The 25,016-nt window shown below is 48.3% G+C and overlaps 3 protein-coding genes across 3 annotated transcripts in view; 2 read left to right on the forward strand and 1 right to left on the reverse strand.

Annotated features, from left to right (window-relative positions):
* The first annotated feature begins 1,321 nt into the window (after positions 1-1,321).
* wfdc2 (WAP four-disulfide core domain 2) lies at positions 1,322-3,210 on the forward strand. The gene is made up of 4 exons (XM_067240239.1): positions 1,322-1,453; positions 1,846-1,989; positions 2,518-2,655; positions 2,885-3,210. Exons 1-4 carry the CDS (start codon positions 1,351-1,353, stop codon positions 3,016-3,018), a joined length of 519 nt encoding a protein of 172 aa, XP_067096340.1. The 5' UTR covers positions 1,322-1,350; the 3' UTR covers positions 3,019-3,210.
* Positions 3,211-4,365: 1,155 nt separating this feature from the next.
* pigt (phosphatidylinositol glycan anchor biosynthesis, class T) lies at positions 4,366-10,494 on the reverse strand. The gene is made up of 12 exons (XM_067239821.1): positions 10,077-10,494; positions 9,624-9,801; positions 9,265-9,392; positions 9,032-9,132; positions 8,779-8,865; positions 8,005-8,092; positions 7,687-7,784; positions 7,274-7,433; positions 6,696-6,896; positions 5,981-6,146; positions 5,350-5,433; positions 4,366-5,133 (listed from the first exon to the last, which is right to left on the reverse strand). Exons 1-12 carry the CDS (start codon positions 10,492-10,494, stop codon positions 4,884-4,886), a joined length of 1,959 nt encoding a protein of 652 aa, XP_067095922.1. The 3' UTR covers positions 4,366-4,883.
* Positions 10,495-11,316: 822 nt separating this feature from the next.
* Positions 11,317-25,016, forward strand: part of phactr3a (phosphatase and actin regulator 3a) — a 29,316-nt gene continuing 15,616 nt past the window's right edge. The window contains exon 1 of the mRNA XM_067240469.1: positions 11,317-11,422. Coding sequence (XP_067096570.1) covers positions 11,317-11,422 — 106 coding nt within the window. The remainder of the gene's footprint in view (positions 11,423-25,016) is intronic.

Consider the following 25,016-nt stretch of genomic DNA (forward strand, 5'->3'; position numbering starts at 1 on the left):
CTCTCCCTCTTTCTCTCTCTCTCTCTCTCCCTCCCTCCCTATCCTTCTCTCTTTCTCTCTCTCTTTCTCTCTCTCTATCCCTCCCTCTCTCTCCCTCTCTCTTTCTCTCTCTCTCTCCCTCCCTCTCCTTCTCTCCCTCTGTCTTTCTCTCTCTCTCTCCCTCCCTCCCCTTCTCTCCCTCTTTCTTTCTCTCTCTTTCCCTCCCTATCCTTCTCTCTTTCTCTCTCTCTCTTTCTCTCTCTCTCTGCAGCACTGAAAAAAGATATATGGTCTCTGTTTTCATAGCACATGCATGTGATGCTAAGATGGAGGCTGCTCCGGGGAGGGGCACCATGACAGAGTGCAGTAGATTGCCTCAGCAGGGTCTACTTTAAATCAAGATCAGGAGGGTGAATCAGAGAGACAGGCCAATCTCACCGCTAAGACTACCGGGCACCGCTCTCATCTGAAATCCAATATCATGCAAACCTGGTGTAATCCCTCACAGAGAAGTGACATCAGACCTCCATTTTATGTCGGGCAGGGGGTTCTCACAGGGGTATAAATGTTATAGTTGTGTTGAATTTCTCTCCACAGAGAGGACATGTCACCACAGGGATGTTTACGCTGTTCAGCAGCTCCTCCCACATACAGTGGCAATTTGAATTTTATTTGGGGAAACGTAAATTGCAGGATGGGATTTTGTGTTAGGGGTAAATTATCTGGTAAGCAATTTGAGATTCAAATGTGAAATGGAAGACCCTTTGTCGTTCTAGTTATGAAATCAGAACCTGTCATTCTTTCTTTCTTCTGTTTTTGTTTTTGTCTACCATATATGGCTGATCACTGGAAAGGTCAAGTTCTATGGACTGGAAAATTGCAGTGGATGGGTGTCTGGCTGACCTAAAGTCTTATTATTCTGTAAACACATTTGAATAATGAAAACGACATAATAAAAAATAAAAACTATGTGCGTATCTGGTCTTATTGGGCTTGTGTGTTAAAAGTTATATTCTGCGTTATTGACTGTTTAAATGTGCACTATAGACTACCATAGGACTTAATGTAAAACAACTTATTGAATAGCACTTGGGTATAATTCTGATCATTCACTGTCAACATTAAGGAACAACGTAGAGCAAAGAGACAATCCCACAGATTTAGATATTCATACTGAAGTCTTATACTGGCAGGCCCTGATTACAGTTACTGAATGTGACGTGAGGGGTGCGTGAAAGGGAAAGTAAAATGAGCGGCGCAGGGACCCAGCAAGCGCAGATGGGCCCGTGCGTGAGTGCGTGCACGCACACCCTCGTTGTATTGGAATATTTGTCCAAACAAGTACAGTCTTGAGCCCGACGCGAGGACAGCATGGAGATGCATTCGTCAGCGATTTGTGGGGTTATTGTTTTGTTTTTAGCTTTTGTAGATTTCAGTACTGTTTGTAACGCAGAATCCGAAAGTAATTTTACAGGTGAGTTTTGCAAAGGCTGTAGCTAATTAGGACATGTTTTATACACGAAAGAATGTTATTATCTTGATCATTATCAACTTTGAGGTAAGGCTAATTATTCATGTATTTTGTGTTGAATTTCTCCAGCGATCAATTCTGGATCTTGTTAAGCGTAGCTATGCTTAAAATAGGACAAAATGACTTAGTTTCTTAGACCAAGTGCTTCTTGCAAACAATTTTTTGTTTTTTCTTTTTATTGTCATTCTGTGATTCAGATTTGTGATTTTTTTTCTTTTTTCTTTTTATTGTCATTCTGTGATTCAGATTTGTGATTGTTAACATGATTTCAGTTAGCCTGAGTTCACTAAAGAGATTCCCCTCTCTCACTCTCTGTCTCTCTCTCACACTGTCAGTGACTCTCCCCAAGGCTGGTCACTGTCCACGGCGCCTGAACGTGGTCCCATCTAAGAGGGCATGCGACTGTGACGAGGATTGTCCAGGAGACCACAAATGTTGCGTCTTTGACTGTGGAGCTGTTTGTGTCCCTCCTGTCTTCAGTAAGAAAGACAAACACGGAGCATTAACTTAATTGCTGCATGGAGCATGAAGTTATTTGGGGCTTTAGTGCAGAGGCCACATGCCTAAGATAATTGACCATTAAAAAACTGCCATTGAATTAAAAATGTTTAAACAATTATTGCTCTCAAAATTCTAGTATAATTTTACGTTTTCTGAAAGTCTAGATGAGGCGTTTAAATCTTCATGACCTGAATCAGAATCAGAATCAGAATCAGAAAGGGATTTATTCGCCATGAAAGTTTGCACAGACAAGGAATTTGCTTTGGCAGGAAGGTGCATACAATAAACATATACCAAAAATTTAAATATGTGGACTAACTATACTAAGGGTACATAAACTAGCAGTACTAAGTGGGATAAATATAAGTTGCCGTAAATTACAATATAAAAATACAAAAATACAAATATTACAAAAAATACAAATGTACAAGATACCATGTTATGGTGCAGTGCAAAAGCACTGAGCTCACAGTGTGATGTACCTGACACATTGTGTGTTTCCAAAGAGAAGCCAGGAGTGTGTCCTCCCAGGCGATGGGGAGCAGGGATGTGTGCAGAGTTCTGCTCCGATGACAGCAACTGTCCCAACAACGAGAAATGCTGTTCTAACGGCTGTGGGCATCAATGCATCGCCCCCTACACAGGTAAACATCAGGGGCTGAGGGGTTTTATGTAAACTACACTGGGTAAGTGTGCTTACCATGTAGGGAGAGGCCTTACAGCAGCTCCCCAGGTTTGAATCCGGCTAGCAACTTTTCTGCATGTCTTCCCCCCTTTGACTCTCCCCTGAATCTGAACCCCAAAAAATCCTTAAATAATCTTTTGTAAGAGAGTCTTTTGCTGGAACTTACAATCTTCTCCCTGTTGCCATAGTGAAGCCAGGCCGCTGTGCCCAGCCGAAGGGGACCCCCATGTGTGCAGAGTACTGTTACCACGACGGCCAGTGTCCAGGAGAGCAGAAGTGTTGCCGGACAACTTGTGGCCACTCCTGCAGCGAGCCATGCTGATTGGTTAGGAGGTCAAGGAGGTCAAACTTTCTGAGTTTGAGGTTTTTAAAGTACTGTATGTCGTTGGTTCATCTGAAAGCAAAGGAGTGCCTGATTTTATTAAGCAGGATTATGTGTTTTGTAGGCTATGAGGTAGTGAATGTTTTTTATTGTTTGTACTGTTCTCGCCAAAATAAAAATTTCTACGTAAAACTTTCATTCCTCTTCTTGTTCGTGAGCGCGCTGCCAGAGAACCTGTCTGGTGTGCTTCCAGAGATGCACCTTATATGGTCCGGCTTTGCTGCAAAAACAGATGATGAAACAATCCAAGAATGAGAACTGCTCAAGTACATGTTCTCCTGGAGATCTGGCCCAGACCCTGTCTGTCTGCCTCAGGTTGAGGCAGGGCTACAATGTCCCACTGCTCTCTCTCCTAACCTCACCCACACTCCCAGCCTCACCCCAGCCTCACCTCCACTCCAAGCCTCACCTCCACTTCCAGCCTCACCTCCACTCCTAGCCGCACCTCCACTTCCAGCCTCACCTCCACCCCAAGCCTCACCTCCACTTCCAGCCTCACCTCCACTCCAAGCCTCACCTCCACTTCCAGCCTCACCTCCACTCCTAGCCTCACCTCCACTTCCAGCCTCACCTCCACTCCTAGCCTCACCTCCACTCCAAGCCTCACCTCCACTCCAAGCCTCATTTCCACTCCCAGCCTCACCCCGATCTCCACTCTCCCCCCCCCCCCCCCCCCCCACACTCCCAACTCCATGCAAAGCTGTTATGTTTAGGCCAGCAGTTGTTCCCACATCCTTTTATAAATGGACAGTTAAGCTAGCTAGTCCGGACGTGGCCAGCGTTCATGTGGAATGCAGAGGGATCTTTTTTTCTCTTCTTTTCGCTCCGCAGTACGGTGCCAAACACGTGAGAGAAAAAGGGTGGGATTGCTGACTCGCCAAAGAATGAAACCTCTGTTTCTTTCCAAATTTGGCAGGAGTCAAGTTTGTTTACTGAGAAAAGTAGGTACTCAGCCTGGGGTGTCCTTGGCTTAACACACACACACACACACTACAGCTGAGTCAAGAGGGATTGAACTGATCCTACTCTTAGGAAACTGTGATGAAGTTCTCATACTGGACCGATAAAAATAACATACAAGGTCATTCTCGCCCACACAACACATGATATGCACACATCTTGATATTGAGATGAGTGTAAACCAAACAACAAATATGTGTGCTTTTCATATACTGTATTTATTGAAAAGACAATAATAAATATCCCAGTTCTCCCATACATATTCACACATTCACCTTCCTCTTGGTACAATCCACTCATTGTATAGACCAGAGAAGGAAGGTAGAAGGAAAATAAACAATCGTTCATACTGAATTATATCAGTTACAGTTAATGATGGTGACTATAGGCTAACCATATGGATTCATTGGCAGGCATGTCAGCCAATAACGTAAAATAGGCTTTTAGTCATTTTTATTGTTACAGTCATAATTTTATAGATCAAACCACCAAGTCCCCCTGAAACACGGGCAACAGACTTTGGGTCCATCCACAGACATTAGCAAAGCCCTTCTAGGTCTCACTAGACCCACATTAGTAGTGCACGGAGGAAGGAAAGACCATCTTCACAGGCAAAACAAAAATGCCTTGAAAGTCCATCAGTGTTTTAAAAAAAGACTTGGTTTCACTCCTTTGTTCTCTTCCTTGATATAAAACTGTACCAGAAAAAAAAAATATGCCACAAGTTTTCACACAAGTACTTCCCTTAAAAGTCCCTGTCACATTTCTTCAGTGGTCTTTCCCTTGGCCAGAACAAAAACATAAATAAATCCAGTGCTTGTTCGTGTTAGCATTAGCATGGTGCCTCACAGCAGTGGCACTCCCCGGAGCCTGCGTATGACGTTAGCTAGCTTCTTGGCCAGGCCTGGGCTGGGCTCCTCCACCTGGAAGGTTCGGGTCAGGAGGTTATAGAGAGATCCGTAACCCACGGCGATCACGGTACAGGTGAGGCAGATGACGTTGTAGGGCATGCTGAAGTCTGGAGTGGGCAAGTTAACCAGTAGGGGCTCCGTGTAGACTCTGATGAAGTAGCTGGATTCTTCCTTACAGGGGAAACTGCAAGGGGGGGGGAGGATGGGGGAGTAAGTTAGCCTGACAGATATTTTTACTTTGAGATAAGTAGACTTCACATATTCGATTTTCCACATCAACATCGAGCGTTTTGATCACGGTGGATGTATTTTTTGTAACGACTTTCAAACGTTAACTTTCAAAACATTCTTTCGGTTGGAATCCACCATCTCCGTGGGCGACCGCTACATCATTACTCACAAGCTACTGAACAGAGGACGCTCCTGTGTAACGTTGGCATCCATGGCAACGACGCTGGGCACCAGAGCGCTTATGACAGAAGACCTGTTGAGCAAAACGGACAGAACAGTCTCCATTTACATTTAGTCATTTAGCAGACGCTCTTATCCAGAGCGACTTACAGTAAGTACAGGGACATTCCCCCGAGGCAAGTAGGGTGAAGTGCCTTGCCCAAGGACACAACGTCAGTTGGCATGACCGGGAATCGAACTGGCAACCTTCGGATTACTAGCCCGACTCCCTCACCGCTCAGCCACCTGACTCCCAATAAGCGAATACTGATTAAGTCTCAAGGTCCTAAGGCGACATTAGAACAAGTGTGAAAATGCTACATGATCGAAGCTACTGGGAGCAATAATTTGCGTTTAATCATCAGGAATGGGTATAGCTCAGTGGGGAAGGGTATACTTCAGTCAGGATGGATATATAGCACAGTGGTAGTGATTGCACATCAAGAGGTCCCGGGTTCAAATCCCACCTGGTAATTTAGCATAGTGTCTGCTGTACATTTTTGATCGCTATCGTCAGTGTCATCAGTAGCAAGCCTCTTCAGCAGAAAAAGTCCGGGGGATTAGCGAAGAAGGCCTCTTACCCGACGTAGAAGCCGTGGTTGGGGTCGGGGGTGTACTCGGTCCACTTGAGCAGAGCCCTCTCGAACTGCACCGTCACCTCGGTGACCGAGTTGGGGGGCAGCTGGAGCAGCATCTCCAGAAGGTGGGGCCTCAGGCGGTCCTTAGAGGGCTGGTAGTGGATGTAGCCTAGAGGGGGAGGGAGGGGAGAAAAGAGGGGAGAGGGTGAGAGAGGAGGGGGGGGGGGGGTGTGTGGAGAGAGTAGGGAAGAGGGAGGAAGGAGAGGGTAGGGGAGGGGTAGTGGGGGGAGCAGTGAATTGGGAGTTATTTAGAATTTCACCATAGATCAATCCAACTCTACTGGGGTAATATACAAATTGCTCGAATCAGAATAACAGAACACTGAAAAGCTCATGTGTGCCCCCATGTGGACAGAGATGGAATGGCTTGAAGAGGACTACATCATTTAGTACGGTCTCTCTGGGAAGGTTTTCATGGTGAGAGGTTAACTTCCATACTAGGCCAATTAAGTATCCAGGAAACTGTCTATTTGTGGCTCAATCAAGTCAACAGATTATAAAAAGACAAGACTGGGCGAAATCCACATGGTGGATGCTTGTGCCAGACACTTCCACCCCCCACCCCCGGCCCACACTTCCCCCCCCGCCGAGGCTCACACATCCCCCCCTCAGGAGGGGCTAGCGGCTCCGTGCGTGCCTGGACTCAGGGTGCACTCACTGGGCTTGTTGGGGCGTCCCTTGCTAGTGACGGTCAGGGTGTGGATGTAGAGACGGAGGTACCAGGGCACCGTGTCCAGCAGCAGCACGGGGAAGGCCCGGTACGGGTGGTTGTTGTACATGAGGGTGTGGATCTCCCCGGTCTGCAGGCCGTAGCCCGCCACGTAGCGCTCGCTGTGGAGAAGGGGGCGCAGCATGTCGCCTGGACGACACGATCGATACGGTCAGTTAAGGGAAAACGGTGTTGAGTGTGTTTGTGTTTGTAAATGGGATGTGGTTATGTGGAGCATTACTGGGGCAGAGTTTTGAGTTACAGAATGTGGTCAACTACTACAAAGTAACAACCAGTACAGATATGAAAACCCGCCCCTCTCATTAAAGTCAAGCCCCGCCCTTCTCATTAAAGTCTAGCCCCGCCCCTCTCATTAAAGTCAAGACCTGCCCCTCTCATTAAAGTCAAGCCCTGCCCCTCTCATTAAAGTCAAGCCCCGCCCCATCTCATTCAAGTCAAGCCCCGCCCCATCTCATTAAAGTCAAGCCCCGCCCCATCTCATTAAAGTCAAGCCCCGCCCCTGTCACCTCCGTCTGAACCCCTCCAGCGCAGCAACATGTTGAGCGAGCGGAGGGTTCCGAAGGTGTCCTGTCTGGTGAGGTCGTACACGGCGTAGGTCCTCCGGTCCCCCAGCACCACAGCCTGGCTCAGCAGGGGGGTGGCTGGGCTCAGCTCAAACAGCTCCCCCTGCAGGACACACAGAGCAACAGCGGTTAGCGTCCAAGCTAGAACTGAAGAATGTTTCAAAGATAAGGTATGTCGTTGCCGTAGCTGTTGGCTGCTCCGTATGATTGAGGTTCTAAAATGTGCTTTAATAACGGTTGACTGGTTGTGGTTTATGTTATCTAATCATTTCAGAGGATTATCTTTTTTATGCAGTGAAATTAGGTTGGTCTGGGTGCTTCTGCTAAGTACAAAAGTAAAAAAAAAACAAGTGGACCTGAGGGTTGTCAGTGACGTCAATATAGACTTTACTGGAGGAGGCAAGCGGGCAGGCTTCTGTCAGCGTGCGAGAGAACATCTTAAACAGCGACCAATCTGTGGGGAACACGTTCAACAGAACACATTAAAGCATACTTAACCTGACGCAATCAAACTACATTTCATATCAAGATTTTGAGTACCCGCATTACATAATACAGTACTAACGATGGAATAATTATATATTTACGTATATTCATAGTTAGCTTGAAAGGCTCACTCTCGAATAGAATTAGCATAGGAGACATGTAAGGGATGAAGGGCTATGTGTCCTCACCTCGTTTACCCTGACCGGAGGTGTGCAGGTCAAACACCACGCTCAGCGTCTGTCTCAGCTCCCACGCTGTGGACGTACACCTCCAGTCCTGCAGAGACGGCAGCCGTCACAAAACACCACGTCAACACTGGATCCCACATTCACACTAGTTGCCATGTCAACACTAGCTACCACGTCAACACTGGATCCCACATTCACACTAGTTGCCATGTCAACACTAGCTACCACGTCAACACTGGATCCCACATTCACAATAGTTGCCATGTCAACACTAGCTACCACGTCAACACTGGATCCCACATTCACACTAGTTGCCATGTCAACACTAGCTACCACGTCAACACTGGATCCCACATTCACACTAGTTGCCATGTCAACACTAGCTACCACATCAACACTGGATCCCACATTCACACTAGTTGCCATGTCAACACTAGCTACCACGTCAACACTGGATCCCACATTCACACTAGTTGCCATGTCAATAATAGCTACCACGTCAACACTGGATCCCACATTCACACTAGTTGCCATGTCAACACTAGCTACCACTTCAACACTGGATCCCACATTCACACTAGTTGCCATGTCACCACTAGCTACCACGTCAACACTGGATCCCGTCTGGGATCTACATCAATACCTGAACGTCAAACTGGTAGTTTGACTCCGCCATCTTTCTGCGGAGTCTACCTCCTTGGATGAAAAGCTACACAGACGTTTTCTCTTGTTTTTGTTAATTGTGTGTGACATAGCGTCAGAACGACGACTCACCTGGCACACGGGTCTGATGTGCAGAGCCTGAGAGTGGAAGCTGCTGTGGAACAGCTTCTCTGACTTCATCAGGACAGCAAGGCCCGCCTGCATCACATGGAGAGAAGGAGTGGCAACAGAGATGGGGGTTATGGAGGGAACATTTAACACAGGCACACACACACACACAGGCACACACACAGGCGCACACACACAGGAAAACCCACAGATACACAACACACACACAGGCAAACCCACAGGAGCGCACACACACCTTTGATCCACATGGCAGGAGCTTCTTCCACGGTGTGAGATTCTCCGTGCAGACGATCTCCCGAGGCAAAACAGCGTAGCGTAGAAAACGGGGGTCTGTCACTGCACAAACAACACACAGACAGTTCACAACACACCAACAACCTTTGGATTACTAGTCCAATTCCCTAACCGCTCAGCCACCTGACTCCCTGTATGATGCTAGCTTGTTTGTCAGCGGGGGGGGGAGTTTACCGTTGCCCACTCCTAGAGGTTTGAACGAAGCACTGGGCTGCACAGTGTTGGTAGAGTCGATGAAGTTGAGAGAAGCACAGAAGATCCCTGAGAGGACGTTGGTCAGCTCTTTCCAGGCTCCATCAACACTAGAAGACAAGGAAGAAAAACAGACCAGAGGAATTTTACAAACCATTTTAATGGATAGAACATAGTATTGACAGTAGAGAGAAAGAGAGAGAGAGAGAGAGAGAGAGAGAGAGAGAGAGAGAGAGAGGAGGGGTGGATGAGACAAAACATAGTTGATCCCTGATGAAAAACAGCATTAAAACTACAGTTGTCATGGCAGCGGGAACGCCTGGAGGGGCCACCCTACTCACTCGGTGACCGAGTCCTGGAACCAAACCCACAGCTGGGCACCAGGGGGCGCTGGCAGGAAGGGCTGGCCCCACTGCATGGTCCTCCAGTAGCCCTGCGTGAAGGAGATGTGCAGCTCCCGCACTGAGAACTTGGATATCACCTGGCCCAGGGACTTGGGGAACAGGCGATAGTGGGACACTGAAAAAACATTGACAGATTTTGACAGACTTCATATGAACGCTGTGGTACTTTGTGTAGCTGGCACATCACATAGATTACAATTTTAGATAGGGTCTAACTAAATAGGCAGATCGGTTTTTACTGAGGACTGACACTTAAAGCAACAGAGACTGACTCTACCGACACACTGTGTGAAGGGACCGATACGTTTACGAGATTTCTAGAGAAGCAAACTTGTATCTTTTAGATGATATGTCTTCGCCTGTACAGTTGCGTTAGGTGCGCGTAGATACCTTTACTTCCTTGCACGAAGTCTGTATCCCAAAGAGTTGCGAACTGGAAACTGGCATAAATGTCACCAGAATGAAGCGGTCTTATCACCAATTCTTCTTGAAACGTATCTTTATCAGGCGGAGGTGGAGGAGGAGATTCTTTGGTGTCCGGGACGTCTTCATCGACACTTGGAGGATCCGACTGAGTCGTTCCCATCACTGTAGCTTCCCACTGCTGTTCCCCCGCGGCCTCTTCCTGGATTTGGTTCTCGCTTTCAACGGTTGTAGGCGTATAGTCTTCATGTTCGGTTTGTGCATCATCTATCACGACACTATCATCACCATTAACTGGGATTTTTTCTTGAATGTCTGCAAACACAAATGCAGTTAGCACACAAATAATGAACGCCAGCACAGTAAAACTGCACCTGCTCGCCATTTTTGCTGCTTTACAATGACAACTTCCTCATTGACGCGTCATACACCATGTTGACCAATGGTATGTAAGATTTGTAATCCTCCTGGACATTCATTGTTGCACTAGTTATGCGCAGACATCACTGATCTTTTCTGGGCTTGTCTGATTAGGCGATGATCATGTTAAAAACAAATGTTTACCAAGATATTCTTTTACTTCATGCTTTCAGTGTTTTTTATTTTTGCCAAATCACTGCAACTAAATTTGATGGAATTCAGACTAGCCATAATTTAGGTTAAAAAAAAAGACAACAAATCATGATTAGCGCGCACCTCAATACAATAAAAAAAAAATAAGAAAGAGGAAACAATTATTCATCCAGCAGAAGACATTTTTGGTATCATTCTAATAATAAGATTGGCCTTCCTCATAATTTCGCCAAAAATCTGTCACTAGACGCAAAGTTGCATTTATTGTAGCAGTCTCTCATTAGGGGGGAAAACCGTTATAGTCTGGGCTTTGATGATTTGTTAGTGTGACATACATTCAGTGCCGTAAGGAACCCATGCCACTGATTACAGACGCGGACAGTGACAAAATAGACGCGGGCATCGGGCACATCCGTATCACCCCTCCCACCTTCACATACGCGCGCGTGCACAGCCCAGACACACGCGCGGTGAAAGATACTAGGAATTCTGCTTACCCATGGCGCTTTATTAGATGCTCAAAGCGGTTGTTGTCACAACGAATTATATCTGCACTACTGCTGCTTACTTCCGACCTTGCCTACTTCTGGTAGGGCTTTTAATATTTTATTCAGAATTCCTGGGCTCTATATCCATGGCTACATCAGATGGAATAGACGCCTGTCTCCTGCAACGAGGCAGATCTCAAAGTGACCCGAACATACTCACAGAGTCTGGCATCGATCTAGTGCCCAGCACAGGTAAGAGAAATATTTTATTGTCTGTGTATTTTGGCATCTAATTTCGGCTGCAGCGGTTTCTCTGATCCATCCTTACTGCCCAATGAAGCACATCCACGCTGAAAAATTAGTGGACCAGTAGCATATGCTGCCATTTTTCCAGCAAAACTGTTAAAAATTAAGATTTTGTAAAGAATTACGAGAACTGTAATAATGATGACGCGTTTGCAATTTTCCACTGCCATTTTAATGAATGGATGCGAACCCCAAATGTGTGCGCGTAATTTGTACGCCTTTTAGCCTCCTACTAGACAATTAGTACATTTTAATGTAATTTTGAAATTAATGTAGTGCTGAATATCGAGCATAGTCCGATATCATTGCACTCTGTTATTATATTTCATATGATGTAAATGAAATACGCTTCCAACTGATACGGAGAGCGCGAGTGGTGGGGTCCATCATTTCAGGGTAAATGTCTAGACGGATTTCTCGCGCTGTGTTGTTGTCGAACATTCAGCGGGCGTATTCTCCTCCGTGAGCACTCATCCTTCGCGTTCTTCGCACGGTTGCGGTTGCAAGTATGCCCGCGCTTATTCCACAGACCTTTGCCCATCGCTGCGGACCCAGGCGACGCGTATCGACAGCATTAATTGGTTCTCATGCTGTGCAGATCAAACAGTCCTATGATCAATGACCCCTTGGTCCACGTGATGTAAGAGCCCTAGTCCTCAAATTCCATGCAGGCCCCGGACGCACAGAGGGTCGATTCACCCTGGCACGGAGCCCGCAGGTGCACAGTCCCTGGACCCAACATGGACACCCTGCTTGCCGACCATTCATTCCTCAGTTGCCATGTGTTCACGTGGACCTGGACATGAATCATCTGTTCCCACATTTCTTTAAAGTGCACCAGATCGATTGAGTGACATATCTTCTTCCTAGCACAATTCTTTACTGTACATATCACTACAATTCTGTAAATATAACTTATTTTTATCACACATTATCTCACAGAATCACGCAGAATCAGCTTTGTAGTTCTTCCTGACCATGTACACTATTATTGTTGTGTGTTTGTGACTCGTGCCCTGCCCTGTATGGCACAGTGTGTCTCCTTATCAGCCTGAATGTCACTTTGAGACACGACTATAGCGCAGACATGCTACATGAGCATGTAGGGTAATCGCTGTCCAAGCAGTCCATCTGCACATTCCCTCCTGTCCAGACCCGTCAACTGCCCACTGCACATCAGATTGACCGTCTCCACTAATGACTGAAGGAACTGACACATACAGTACATATCGACCGACGTTTCCACAGAGGGCCCTTTCACACAGCCGCTGGAGTGAAATGGCTCGTTGACGTACCAGGCGATCACAGACACTCGTGCACATGAATGTCAAACATCTCAGAGGCAGGGATTCAAGAGGCGTAGGAGGCTTGAGGTGAGGAGTTTCAACTGTGGTTGATGCCATGGGAAATTGATACGTGTATCCAGCTGTGAATCTACCGTCATGTGCAGTGTGCTAGGAATACACGCGTCATATCCATCTTGCATGTGCTGGTGTTAAAATCCATTGCCATAACACTAGCAAAGATAAAGCGTTCTGGCTGAAGACACAGTGTACTGTGAGCCTTTTTCAGGAGAACAGTAAACGTCTGTGTCTGGTAACCCAAAGTACACATCGTGGCCCTCTGTGTGTGTGTGTGTGTGTGGGGGGGGGGGGGGGGGGTTGGGGGGGGGGGGGGCATCCGTCTTTGCCAAGGGATTACTAAGCCTTTTTATACCACAGAGGCCCAAACAACTGTGCAGTCTGACTGTGTTCATCCACTCAGTTAAGGCCAGGAGGACAAAGAGAGACAGCCTTCGCCATTCAGCCTCCCCGAGAAGGTCTTGCTTCTGGACGGAGCTTCCTGTCCTGGGTCCGACGCTGGATCTGCCTTTTCTGGGAGTTTTACCTTGTCTTCCTTGAGGGTTTAGGTTGGTTGAGGGGCAGTTCTATGGGCGTATGTGAAGCCCTCTGTGACATGCTTGCGTGTAAAAAGGGCTATACAAATACATTTTGACTTGATTTGATATGCCTACATGGAATCCTGACCCTGTCTTCTTTCTAGCCTGACTGTTATCTGGGGAGGGTTTCCTTTACGTCTACCTTAATGTCGTCTTAGTGCATGTTTCTTGCTGGCTGACGTGGCCGTTGAGAAGTTAGTGCATGGTGACATGTATAATGGCGGCTTTGCTGGACGCCTGCTGTTCGGCTCATTTGTGCAGGAAGCGCTAGCCACTCCTGCTAATGCAATGTCACTTTAGCTAAAAGTGTTAGTTGGTTCCTCCCCAGTGTCTGGCTCAGGTGATGGGGCTGTGGGAAGGACACCTCCCTGTCCTACCTGTGAGGACAGAGGGGGTTAGAGAAGGGCAAATCCCCCTCCCTCACCTACTACCAGTCACACACACACAGCCCGGTACACCTGGAACTGGAGAGACTGGAGTCATTGAAACCAGTTGGAACCCCGGAACAATCTATCCAACTTGCTGGGGGATATGATGAGCTGTTCTCAGGTCTGTATTCATCCACAAGTCCAAATAATAACCTTCAATAGTGCCTTCCTTAGCTGACTCTAGATCTGCATCAACGAACAACTTTATCTCCGTTTTCTATTCTGTTGATAATGAGTGCGTGGTACTCCTTTTGGAAATACAGTTTTTGAAGGATATATAGTGCGTGTCTGTGTTATATTTAAATTCAAATCCTGTCAGAGCCACTAATGGGGTTTGATGACTCACGTCTACTCAAGGCCTTCTGGGTAATGTATTCTTTTCAGTCAGCTCGACTGTGTTCATGATGAATCGCAAGGGGAAGTTCTGACTCAGAATGTTCTCCTCGTCAAGTTATTTAGTGACTAATGTAGCAGGTTTGAGTCACATACATCTACAGCACAATCTGTATGTACGCCCATACAGACACAGGTACATGCACATCCATTCACATACACACACACTTCCCTCACCTTCTGGCACACACCCTACATTGTATTGTCCAGCGTTGAAGGACTCAAGTATTTGTACGGAGTCAACTCTGTCCTGTGCTCCTCAGCTTTCAGGCTTCCATCAGCTCCTTGAGAAGACGAGCTGCCCTGAGTGGGGGCGAGAGAAAGAGTGATATCATTTAGAAAGAGATAAGTAAAGTGAAAGAGGCCGATTCATGAGATTATGACTCATTTGCATTTACATTTAGTCATTTAGCAGACGCTCTTTTCCAGAGCGACTTACAGTAAGTACAGGGACATTCTCCCCGAGGTAAGGGGGGTGAAGTGCCTTGCCCAAGGACACAATGTAATTTTGCATGGCTGGGAATCGAACCAACAACCTTCTGATTAATAGCTCGACTCCCTAACCGCTCAGCCATCTGACCTCCATGCACATCCCCTCATGCCCGGAGTTGAAGCCAGTGTTGTGGCCGTCTGGTTTTAATCAGTGATGTTCATGCGACTGTTAAAGTAGTAACTCAGTGTTTGCAGGAGAGCTTGGTGGTCTATTTAAAAGACGCGAAGAAGGAAAAGATTTGTAGGATACTAGCGAGGGCAAATCATCTGAGATGTGTGACGTTAGGTACTTGTGCAAGGATGAAACGAAACACGCTGGAAATGAGGTTGCGATGGATCGTTTGAATACCGCATGTTGAAGGAAGCTTGTGAAATGGTAATGAAGCAGACCTGTGGAACTTCAGACGTCCTCATGCAAGCAGCAGGTACCTGGCTGGGTGGCTGGGTGGCTGGGTGGGCGGCTGGCTGGTTGGCTGGCTGGCTGGGTGGCTGGGTGGCTGGCTGGCTGGCTGGGTGGCTGGGTGGGTGGCTGGCTGGGCGGCTGGCTGGGCGGCTGGCTGGCTGGCTGGCTCGCTGGCTCGCTGGGTGGGTGGCTGGCTGGCTCGCTGGCTGGGTTTGTGTGCTCTGTTTCTCCTCTCACTCCAGCTGTCTGCTAACGGAGTGCAGAGCACACACCTTTGTTCTCCATTAATATCTGACAGACCACACTGAAAGTGAAACAGAATTCACGTTCATTCGAGGCCCCCTGTGACACCAGTTTCTCTGTCAGCTACTGTTTTCCTTCATCGTTTTCCTCTCTCTTCTCCGCTCATTCATAACCTCTGTCACACACACTGAACTCAGCACAGCTTTCTGTCCTGGGCCTGTTCCGGTTGTGGTGATTGTTCTGAAGCATAAAGTATGTGCTGCCATTTTACAATATTACAAGAATCAAATTGGGTTGGCAACATAAAATGCTGTGTGAGCAATGCCAAACTGCCCCACTCACCAGAGCTCTCTCTTTCTCTCTCACACACAAACTCTCTCTTTCTTTCTCTCTCTCTCATTGGTTGATTCATCAACACTGGCGTCATCCCTATTGCTTCTGGCATCCCTTCTCTCTCCCCTCATTGGTTGCTATGTCCCTCCTCTCTCCCCTCATTGGTTGCCGTGTCCCTTCTCTCTCTCTCATTGGTTGTAGCCTGCAGGTCCGGTGTGTCACTTGGCGTTCCGCCCACCTCACCACCCATCAGCGAAGGGTGACCCACACTCTTCCTCCTCGCCGTGTCAGGGTAATTGATGAGCCCCTAGCAGGATGTGAGTCATCACTTGAGTGGCACTTTCCCTGGCTGGTGAAGAGAGCGCAGGGACGGAGGGGGAGGGCCCGCAGAGCCTGGCCAACTCCCTCCGCCTCATCTAGATCCAGCAGCACAGAGGGAGGAGAGAGGGACAGGAAGAGAAAAAAGGAAACAGAATGAGAGAGAGAAAAAGACAGAAAGAAAGAGGAATGGAGAAAAAGAGAAAGAGAGGGACAGAGAGAGAGAGAGGTACAGGTGTATCTGTACAGTCAATCAAATAAGAATCCACTCATACATTCAGCACATCAGAATAAACTTACTACAGCCGCACAAAAAACCCTCTGTGAAATCCATCCGTCATCCTGCAGCTGTTTAGGGCTAATTCAGACATGAACCTGTGGTTCGTCACCGCGCTGTCAGGTCACGACTCTGTCGTCACGGTGACCAGGATGTTGGCCAGGCTGGTCCACCTGTGAGAGGAGGAGAGAGCAGCTTCAGCAGGTCCACCTGTGAGAGGAGGAGAGAGCAGCTTCAGCAGGTCCACCTATGAGAGGAGAGAGCAGCTTCAGCAGGTCCACCTGTGAGAGGAGGAGAGAGCAGCTTCAGCAGGTCCACCTATGAGAGGAGGAGAGAGCAGCTTCAGCAGGTCCACCTATGAGAGGAGGAGAGAGCAGCTTCAGCAGGTCCACCTATGAGAAAAGGAGAGAGCAGCTTCTGCAGGTCCACCTATGAGAAAAGGAGAGAGCAGCTTCAGCAGGTCCACCTATGACAGGAGGAGAGAGCAGCTTCAGCAGGTCCACCTATGAGAGGAGGAGAGAGCAGCTTCAGCAGGTCCACCTATGAGAGGAGAGAGCAGCTTCTGCAGGTCCACCTATGAGAGGAGGAGAGAGCAGCTTCAGCAGATCCACCTATGAGAGGAGGAGAGAGCAGCTTCAGCAGGTCCACCTATGAGAGGAGGAGAGAGCAGCTTCTGCAGGTCCACCTATGAGAGGAGGAGAGAGCAGCTTCAGCAGGTCCACCTATGAGAGGAGGAGAGAGCAGCTTCTGCAGGTCTTTGGACTGGGAGAAACAACCTGGACGGAGCTCACCTCCCCAACCAGACATTGCATTGTCATGTTAAACTAGTATTTTATTTTGTTTGTAAGTGAGGTGTGACAGGAAAGGCAGAGAGAGAGAAAGAGAGAGAGAGAGAGAGAGAGAGAGAGAGAGAGAGAGAGGGGAAGACATGCAGTAAAGGGACGGACTCGAACCAGGCCGCTGCTGTAAGGCCATTACAACACTTAAACCGCAACAGTATGCATTGAGTCTGGTGGCTGTGGTTTGAAGACACTGTTTTCTAACGGTGAGTGAAGTCAAGGCTACCGCCAACAAAAGTGAATATACGAAAACACAGGGCTTAGGAGTATAATAGTACTGTTTCCAGTAGCAACACAGCTAAAATCCAAGTAGTGAATGAATGAGATTGGAGTGTGTGGATTAGGATCAGCAGGCTTTACGATCGAGGTTTGCCACCGTGCGTGATAATAGAACAACATCTACAAGCCTTGTGCCTGTTTCTACAGATGGCTTACACACTCGACACTGTGTGAACCTGAGTGTGTAAACTGTGTGTGTGTGTGTGTGTGTGTGAACCACGTGTGCCGTGTGTGTGTATGCAGGCCGGCATGCTGTGTGTAAAACTGCATAAGCATTTCTGTCAGCCAGCCTGGCTGAGGTCTCAGTTTTTTGTCCGTGTTCAGCCCTGTGCACTCGTGCGTGTGTGTGTTCTGTGTTTACGTGCTAGGGGACTGGCAGGGAAGCAGAGTTGTGTGTTGAGCTGGGTTATGGGTTGGGCGGGGGGGGGGGGGGGGGGGGGGGGGGGCAGTTGAGCAGACTGGCCCTGGGAGACTGAGAGGCTGAAACAACTGGCTTGGCTGTCACTAGGCCGGCTCTTCAGGGACAAGGTAATGGAGCTGAAGAAGAAGGTTAAGAGGAGTTCAGGAGGCCAGGCTGGTAGGATAGGAACCAGAAGAGAGAGAAACACACCGAGGCTTAGAGGAAAGGAGAGGAGGAGAGAGAAGAAGATAAGAGAGGAGGAGAGGGGAGAGAAACAGGCTTAGAGGAAAGGAGAGGAGGAGAGAGAAGAAGATAAGAGAGGAGGAGAAGGGAGAGAAACAGGCTTAGAGGAAAGGAGAGGAGGAGAGAGAAGAAGATAAGAGAGGAGGAGAGGGGAGAGAAACAGGCTTAGAGGAAAGGAGAGGAGGAGAGAGAAGAAGATAAGAGAGGAGGAGAGGGGAGAGAAACAGGCTTAGAGGAAAGGACAGGAGGAGAGAGAAGAAGATAAGAGAGGAGGAGAGGGGAGAGAAACAGGCTTAGAGGAAAGGAGAGGAGGAGAGAGGGGCGAAGAGAAATTCAAGATACTGTCGTCTAGCCCAACTGACCGTACTCCATAAACCTTCCCTCTGATAGTTTGACAGAAAGAAGAAGCACCCGACTCTGTTCTCTGACCTCAGACATCACCTGTCCCCTCCGGTAGAGCAGGAGGAGAAGAGACCAGGAGGATTGTCACAGCACCAAAGCTCGTCAGCCCTCTCCACACCTGCTCTTATCCTCCTGTCAGAGCGTGGCACTCTGCAGACAAAGACGGGCTGTCAGAGGGAGAGGATGAAGGGAGAGGAGACTCCCAAGGCCTGCCTCCAAGACCTGCCTCCAAGGCCTGCCTCCAAGGCCTGCCTCCAAGGCCTGCCTCCAAGGCCTGCCTCCAAGGCCTGCCTCCAAGGCCTGCCTCCAAGACCTGCCTCCAAGACCTGCCTCCAAGGCCTGCCTCCAAGGCCTGCCTCCAAGGCCTGCCTCCAAGGCCTGCCTCCAAGGCCTGACAATGTCTGGGAAAGGAGCATGGGGATGGAGGGAGGGAGGGATGAGAGAGAGGGGGGGGAGGAGGGAGAGAGGGAGTAACGTAAAAAGGTAAGGAGGGAGAGAGAGACTGGAGAGGGGGATGGGGAAGCGGGGGAAAGGGTAGTCAGCCAACGGCAAACAAGGTAGAGACAGAGGTAGACTGTCTCCTCAGCGCTCAGAGGAGGTCTGGATGCAATCATTACAGAGAGAGGGAGGGAGAGAGAGAGGAGAGGGGGAGAGAGGAGAGGGGGAGAGAGGAGAGGGGGAGAGGAGAAGAAAGAGAGAGAGGGCTTCCTCTCGGAGTGACTGCTAGCTTCAGCAGCACTCACAGTTCAGCAGCAGGGCTGCTCTTCTCAGTCCGTCTCCAGAGATGGTAAATTAAATACACGGCCAGATCAGATGACGCTAATAGAAGGAATACAGTAGTAAAGGGAAATGAATCGGCCTATTCATTGTCTGGCCAGACTGTTTGGAGTGTGTGTAGGAGTGTGTGTGGGTGGCAGCGCAAGGAGCACCTGTTTGTGTCTCTGTGATACTGTATGGTGTGTGTGTGTGTCTGGGTCTGTGTGTTTGTGTGTGTCTGCGTCCATGTGTGTGTGTGCGCGTTTGTGTGGTGTGTGTGTCCATAGCCATGCATGTGTTTGAGGTTTTTAGTAGTACTGTATGTCTGGCTGGCAGTCTGTGGAACTTCAGCACCATGGACAGCTACTCTCTCTCCAGTGTGGTGGGATTTTATACATTCCTGGGAGCGTTCAGTGAACACACACACGCAAGCACACACAGGTCCCTGCAGGTGTAGATGGATTCCAGACCAAGGATGTTCAACAGAAAGACTTGGGTCGTGACTGTCGTTTTCTAAAAACATACCTCGTAACCTTGGTTACTTGTTTGTGTTTGCATACAGTAAGCACAGTCAGTCGCAAAGTTGATTCATTCCACCCACTCATTCCACACCGTTAATGTTGTGACATCATCACCACACTGTTGCGACACATAAGTTTGTTGTCCCTTTTTATAACCCTCCCAGAAAACCTACCGAAAAAGAAGGAATATAATGAGGAAACCTTGGGAGGAGCCATGATGATTTGGGATCTATAAATGCCAGTGTGCTGTTAACAGTCTGTAAGGTATAGCTATGTGGTTAACTCCAGATCAAGAGGTCGCAGGTTCAAATCCCCCCCTGTTCTGTATGACGCTTTGGAGAAAATCGTCAGCTAAACAAAGACATTATGGTTACATTCCCCTCCTCTGTGTGCCCTCCCTCTCTCTATCCTGCCCAGCGACCATGTATGATGGAGCTACTCCCAGTAGGACCGCCTTTAGGGGGCCTGTCCAACTCTCATCTCTCCAGCTCTCGCTTGTCCTCTTCACCTCGCCCTTTCATTGCCCCTCCATCCCTCTCTCACTCAAACACACATACTATACAGTAGAGTATGAGCTCACGCTCACGAGAACACACACACACACTTGTGTTTTTATAGAAATCAAGCGATGGAACTAAATCAGTGGAAAATATGGGATACATCCCGCTCGAGTGCTCCCCCACCTGCTCCGGCTGCCTCGCTCGTAAGGCAGCGGGGTCGTTACCAGGCAGAGCGCTGCACAAGCTACGATATGCTTTTCTGTGTTCAAACACTATGTTCTTGAACATTTAAATTTAGTCATTTAGCAGACGCTCTTATCCAGAGCGACTTACAGTAAGTACAGGGACATTCCCCCGAGGCAAGTAGGGTGAAGTGCCTTGCCTCAGGACACAACGTCATTTTAGCACGGCCGGGAATCGAAACGACAACCTTCTGATTAATAGCCTGGTTCCCTAACCGCTCAGCCACCTGACTCCCTATCTCTCCACGTGTTTTCTCAAATGAGCCGTGTTCCTCGGACAGCAGTGGGGGGTTCGGGAACAGAGGGCTCCCACACACATTCTGTGTCTGGAGAGATCCCAGCAGGGGGTCCGGAGGGAGTCGTGTCTCTGTGTCCTGTGAACAACAACTCTGGAACCCTCTAAAACAGGAAGTGTAGAAACCTTAACCCTCTAAAACAGGAAGTGTAGAAACCCTAACCCTCTAAGACAGGAAGTGTAGAAACCTTAACCCTCTAAAACAGGAAGTGTAGAAACCCTAACCCTCTAAGACAGGAAGTGTAGAAACCTTAACCCTCTAAAACAGGAAGTGTAGAAACCCTAACCCTCTAAGACAGGAAGTGTAGAAACCCTAACCCTCTAAGACAGGAAGTGTAGAAACCCTAACCCTCTAAGACAGGAAGTGTAGAAACCCTAACCCTCTAAGACAGGAAGTGTAGAAACCCTTAACCCTCTAAAACAGGAAGTGTAGAAACCCTTAACCCTCTAAAACAGGAAGTGGTGTAAGACTGAACCGGCCCTGTGGGCTCCTCAGAGAAGTGCTCTATTTGTACGGCCGCCCACCAGCTCTCATTCTTAACACCAACATATGGTAGCAAACAAAGCCCTCTGGCTCTTCCTATTGGCTGCTGTCCTTGCTGACATCACTCTCCTAATGCCAGAAGCCCACACACTTGAGCATCAAAGCCTTATCATTGATGTAGAATACTGTAAACATAGCTACGTTTGACCCTCAGAGACACTCAGATGGTTTAGCACAGCCCCAGTATCGCCAGTCCTTGATTTTGTGTGATGGTATGGCTCGCAAAATGGTCGATGCTTCTCATTTGTTTAGGAACTGAGTGAAGTCTGGCTCAACAGGATGTGTGCTTCTCTGAAATCTGAAGAAGAAAAGAAAATCCCTGAAGTATCGATGTGCTCAAAACTGCGATAATTTCTCTTAAATCCGTACAAAAGGGCCTTGGGAATTACAATTTGAATTAACTCGGTTTCAGTTGTTTATTTGTCCGGTGTGTTTTGGCGGTCTGCAAGGCAGGATGAACAGCCCTTCTCCCGGTCTGAAAGGGGTCGTTCTAAAACAGTGGGCCTCTCAGAAGAGGCTGCAGGTGCCCTCTTCTCTCTTTCTCCTTAATCACGGGGCGGCTGACCAGCAGGAGGCACGGACAGTACTTTCTCTTTCACTCTCCCTCTCCTCTTCCTTTCTCTCCTTCCTTTCTATTCTTTCTCTTGGTCCTTTTCAAATCAAAATCAAATAAACATTTATTTGTATAGCCCTTTTTACACGCAAGCATGTCACAGAGGGCTTCACATACACCCATAGAACTGCCCCTCAACCAACCTAAACCCTCAGGGAAGACAAGGAAAAACTCCCAGAAAAACTCAATACAGGAGAAAAAATTGAAGAAACCTTGGGAGGAGCAATTCAGTGAGGGATCCCCTCCTCCAGAGACGGTTGGTGAAAGAGAGGAGCAAAACACAGGCTTAACATAGTCATACAGCAGGGAAGTGTCACTTTTCCATTCAGTCTTTTCCATCTTTCTTCCTCCCTCTCGCGTCTTCCACGCTCGTTAGTTGTGTGTGCTGAGACTGGGAAGCCCATGGGCGGTGGGGCCGGGACAGATGGCAGCACAGTTGCTGTGCCAGGGGGATAAGCGAGGAGGTTAGCTGGCATGGTAGCGAGGACGAGGTGGGCTGTTCAAGGGCACACTGTCGGTCCCAGAACCAGAGGAGATGGAGGGGTGGGGGATGGGGGGTTCGGGGGGTTAGACTGGGAGGGAGTCAGGTGGCTGAGCGGTGAGGGAATCGGGCTAGTAATCCGAAGGTTGCCAGTTCGATTCCCGGCCGTGCCAACTGACGTTGTGTCCTTGGGCAAGGCACTTCACCCTACTTGCCTCGGGGGAATGTCCCTGTACTTACTGTAAGTGGCTCTGGATAAGAGCGTCTGCTAAATGACTAAAATGTAAAAATGTAAAATGTAGACTGACCTCAGTCTCAGTAGTGGTGGGTGGATGGATGGATGGGAGGGAGAGTGGGTGGATAGGTGGGAGGGTGGATGAATGGAGGGATGGATGGAGCCAGGATGGTGTGTGTGTGATATTTATAGAACAGATGAGACCCCAGAGATCCACAAACTCCGTTCATGGTGTTGTCGGAAGACAGTTACAAAACAGTAGTACAATTTAATGCGCTGTTTCAGCAGCATGTTTCGCAGTCGTGCATCATCCAGTACAATAACACTTTTACTGCCCTCAATCAACGGTTATTTACCAAGTAAGTGCATACTGATGCCGTGTAACATCTCTGTACTCCATAACCTCCGTCATCACATATCGTTGTTGCCTGGCAGCAAACATCACGTAGGTGCCTTACTTAAACAAAACAATGCATCACCAAACCAGCACACCATCTTTTCAAAGTTCCGAACGCGCGGATCGCTCAGCGATTCGCTGGAAGAGGGAGTCTGTGTGACATGTTTGACCGAGGCTGCTGGTTGCTGTCCTACGCGTCACGACGTCTCGCGTGGTAGTTGGAGACCTCAGCGGACGATGGAGCAGCACGTGCTGGAGGGACGGAGCAGCCATGTCCTTGCTCTCGTCCTTGGCCATGAGGCAGCAGGTCGTAACCGTAACAACACCGGCTCATCCAATCAACCACACATCCAGGCCTCCGTGTTATAAAACCACCACAGTCAGAGAAGTCATTAGCGCTGCTTTGTACAGTGCTCTTTTGGTTTGGACACAGAGTCTTGAACCAGCTGCGATGAAAGCTGGGTTTAAAACGTAAATGTCTGCGCAGTAGGAATCATAACTCGTTTGTTTTTATGTTTATGTTTTTCTGCTATTTCTGTGACACCACAAACACATTTGGTTTTCGGTGTTGTCACTGAGGCGTGGATTCTAGTCAAGCATCTGAGCTCCAGGTTAAGGTGGCTTTGATTCAAACGCTTACATGTTTTTGGAGCACCGAGCCACGCTGACACACATTTGTTAAGACTATTATCCTTATTTTGCTACGTTCATCCGCGGGTTCTCAGTAAAGGTTTCCCAAACTGAAGTGTCAGGTGGGGAGTCAGGTGGCTGAGCGGTGAGAGAATCGGGCTAGTAATCCGAGGGTTGCCAGTTTGATTCCCGGTCATGCCAACTGATGTTGTGTCCTTGGGCAAGGCACTTCACCCTACTTGCCTCAGGGGAATGTCCCTGTACTTACTGTAAGTCTCTCTGGATAAGAGCGTCTGCTAAATGACTAAATGTAAACTGTTGTAGCTTGACATTTTACGGTCTCTCTGCAGTTACGGTTGCATTGTGCGTTGGCCTTGCCACCCCACCGGTTCAGTCTTGAGGGGGTGTAGCTGAACGGAACGTTCTGGACTCAAACGTTGGGGCTTTGTGGATGTGCTGACAGGGTGTGGTCCCTCGAGGCTCACAACGGCCCTCCGTCCAGCCACGGGCCTCTCATCATCTCTAACGTCAGGGGACACACTGTACACGGCAGTGTGTGTGTCGAGAGAGCTGCATTCTCAGTGTTTCACTGAAACTGTACGAGACGCTTTTTAACTGTTTGTTTAAAGGTTTTGGTCTACAATGGATCTGTATGTAGTGTGTATCTAACTAAGTGTTATCCCCCGGGTAATTTGAATTTGATTTTTAAATGTACCCCTCAACAGAATATAATATTTCCAACCAACAATATTCTTATGCTTAGAGCTTCCCTATTGGATCATGGAAGCATTGAGTCTATCTATGTCGGTGTTAGATTTATGATGTTACTGCAAACAGCCTAATGAAGCATAAATAAAATACATGGCTTTGATTAATCCTATTATGATTAGCATAATAATTAGAATAATACAGTTCAACGCGGCATGCAGCCCAGTCATCTGACACACATTTACACACCCGTCCCAAAATACATCCAGTACGCTCAGCTTTCACCAAACCCTCTTCCTCTCAATCGGACTCCACATTTTAAACCGCCTCCTCTTCTTTGAAAAATTGAGAAATACTTGATATACATTATGAATAGCTGCTCTCTTATTGGCCCGCTCAGATTCTGCTGCGAGCACTTCCGTGTGGCAACAGCCCCCCTCCTCCACTCCCCCCTCTCCTCTCCTTCCCCCTCCCCCCCTCCCTTGTTTTACTCCGCTCAGACAGACCTCCCCCCTGCTTCACCCCCTCCCCAGAATGCACTGGGGCAGCGGGAGCTCAGCCTTCGAGCGGGCTCCTCCTCCTCCTCCTCCTCCTCCTCCTCCTCTCCATCCACCACGGTTGCTGCCGCA

The sequence above is a fragment of the Osmerus mordax genome, chromosome 7 (genome assembly GCF_038355195.1).
Source record: "Osmerus mordax isolate fOsmMor3 chromosome 7, fOsmMor3.pri, whole genome shotgun sequence".
Lineage (NCBI taxonomy): Eukaryota > Metazoa > Chordata > Actinopteri > Osmeriformes > Osmeridae > Osmerus > Osmerus mordax.

What these genes read in the sequence shown, in the direction of transcription:
- wfdc2 (XM_067240239.1), top strand. Translation starts at nt 1,351, where the DNA reads ATGGAGATGCATTCGTCAGCGATTTGTGGGGTTATTGTTTTGTTTTTA. An exon ending in ATCCGAAAGTAATTTTACAG is followed by an intron (nt 1,454 to 1,845) that starts GTGAGTTTTGCA and finishes TCACACTGTCAG; the next exon opens with TGACTCTCCCCAAGGCTGGT. An exon ending in ATGCATCGCCCCCTACACAG is followed by an intron (nt 2,656 to 2,884) that starts GTAAACATCAGG and finishes CTGTTGCCATAG; the next exon opens with TGAAGCCAGGCCGCTGTGCC.
- pigt (XM_067239821.1), bottom strand. Translation starts at nt 10,494, where the DNA reads ATGGCGAGCAGGTGCAGTTTTACTGTGCTGGCGTTCATTATTTGTGTG. An exon ending in CTTCGTGCAAGGAAGTAAAG is followed by an intron (nt 9,802 to 10,076) that starts GTATCTACGCGC and finishes ATGTTTTTTCAG; the next exon opens with TGTCCCACTATCGCCTGTTC. An exon ending in CTGGAGGGGTTCAGACGGAG is followed by an intron (nt 6,897 to 7,273) that starts GTGACAGGGGCG and finishes CGTGTCGTCCAG; the next exon opens with GCGACATGCTGCGCCCCCTT.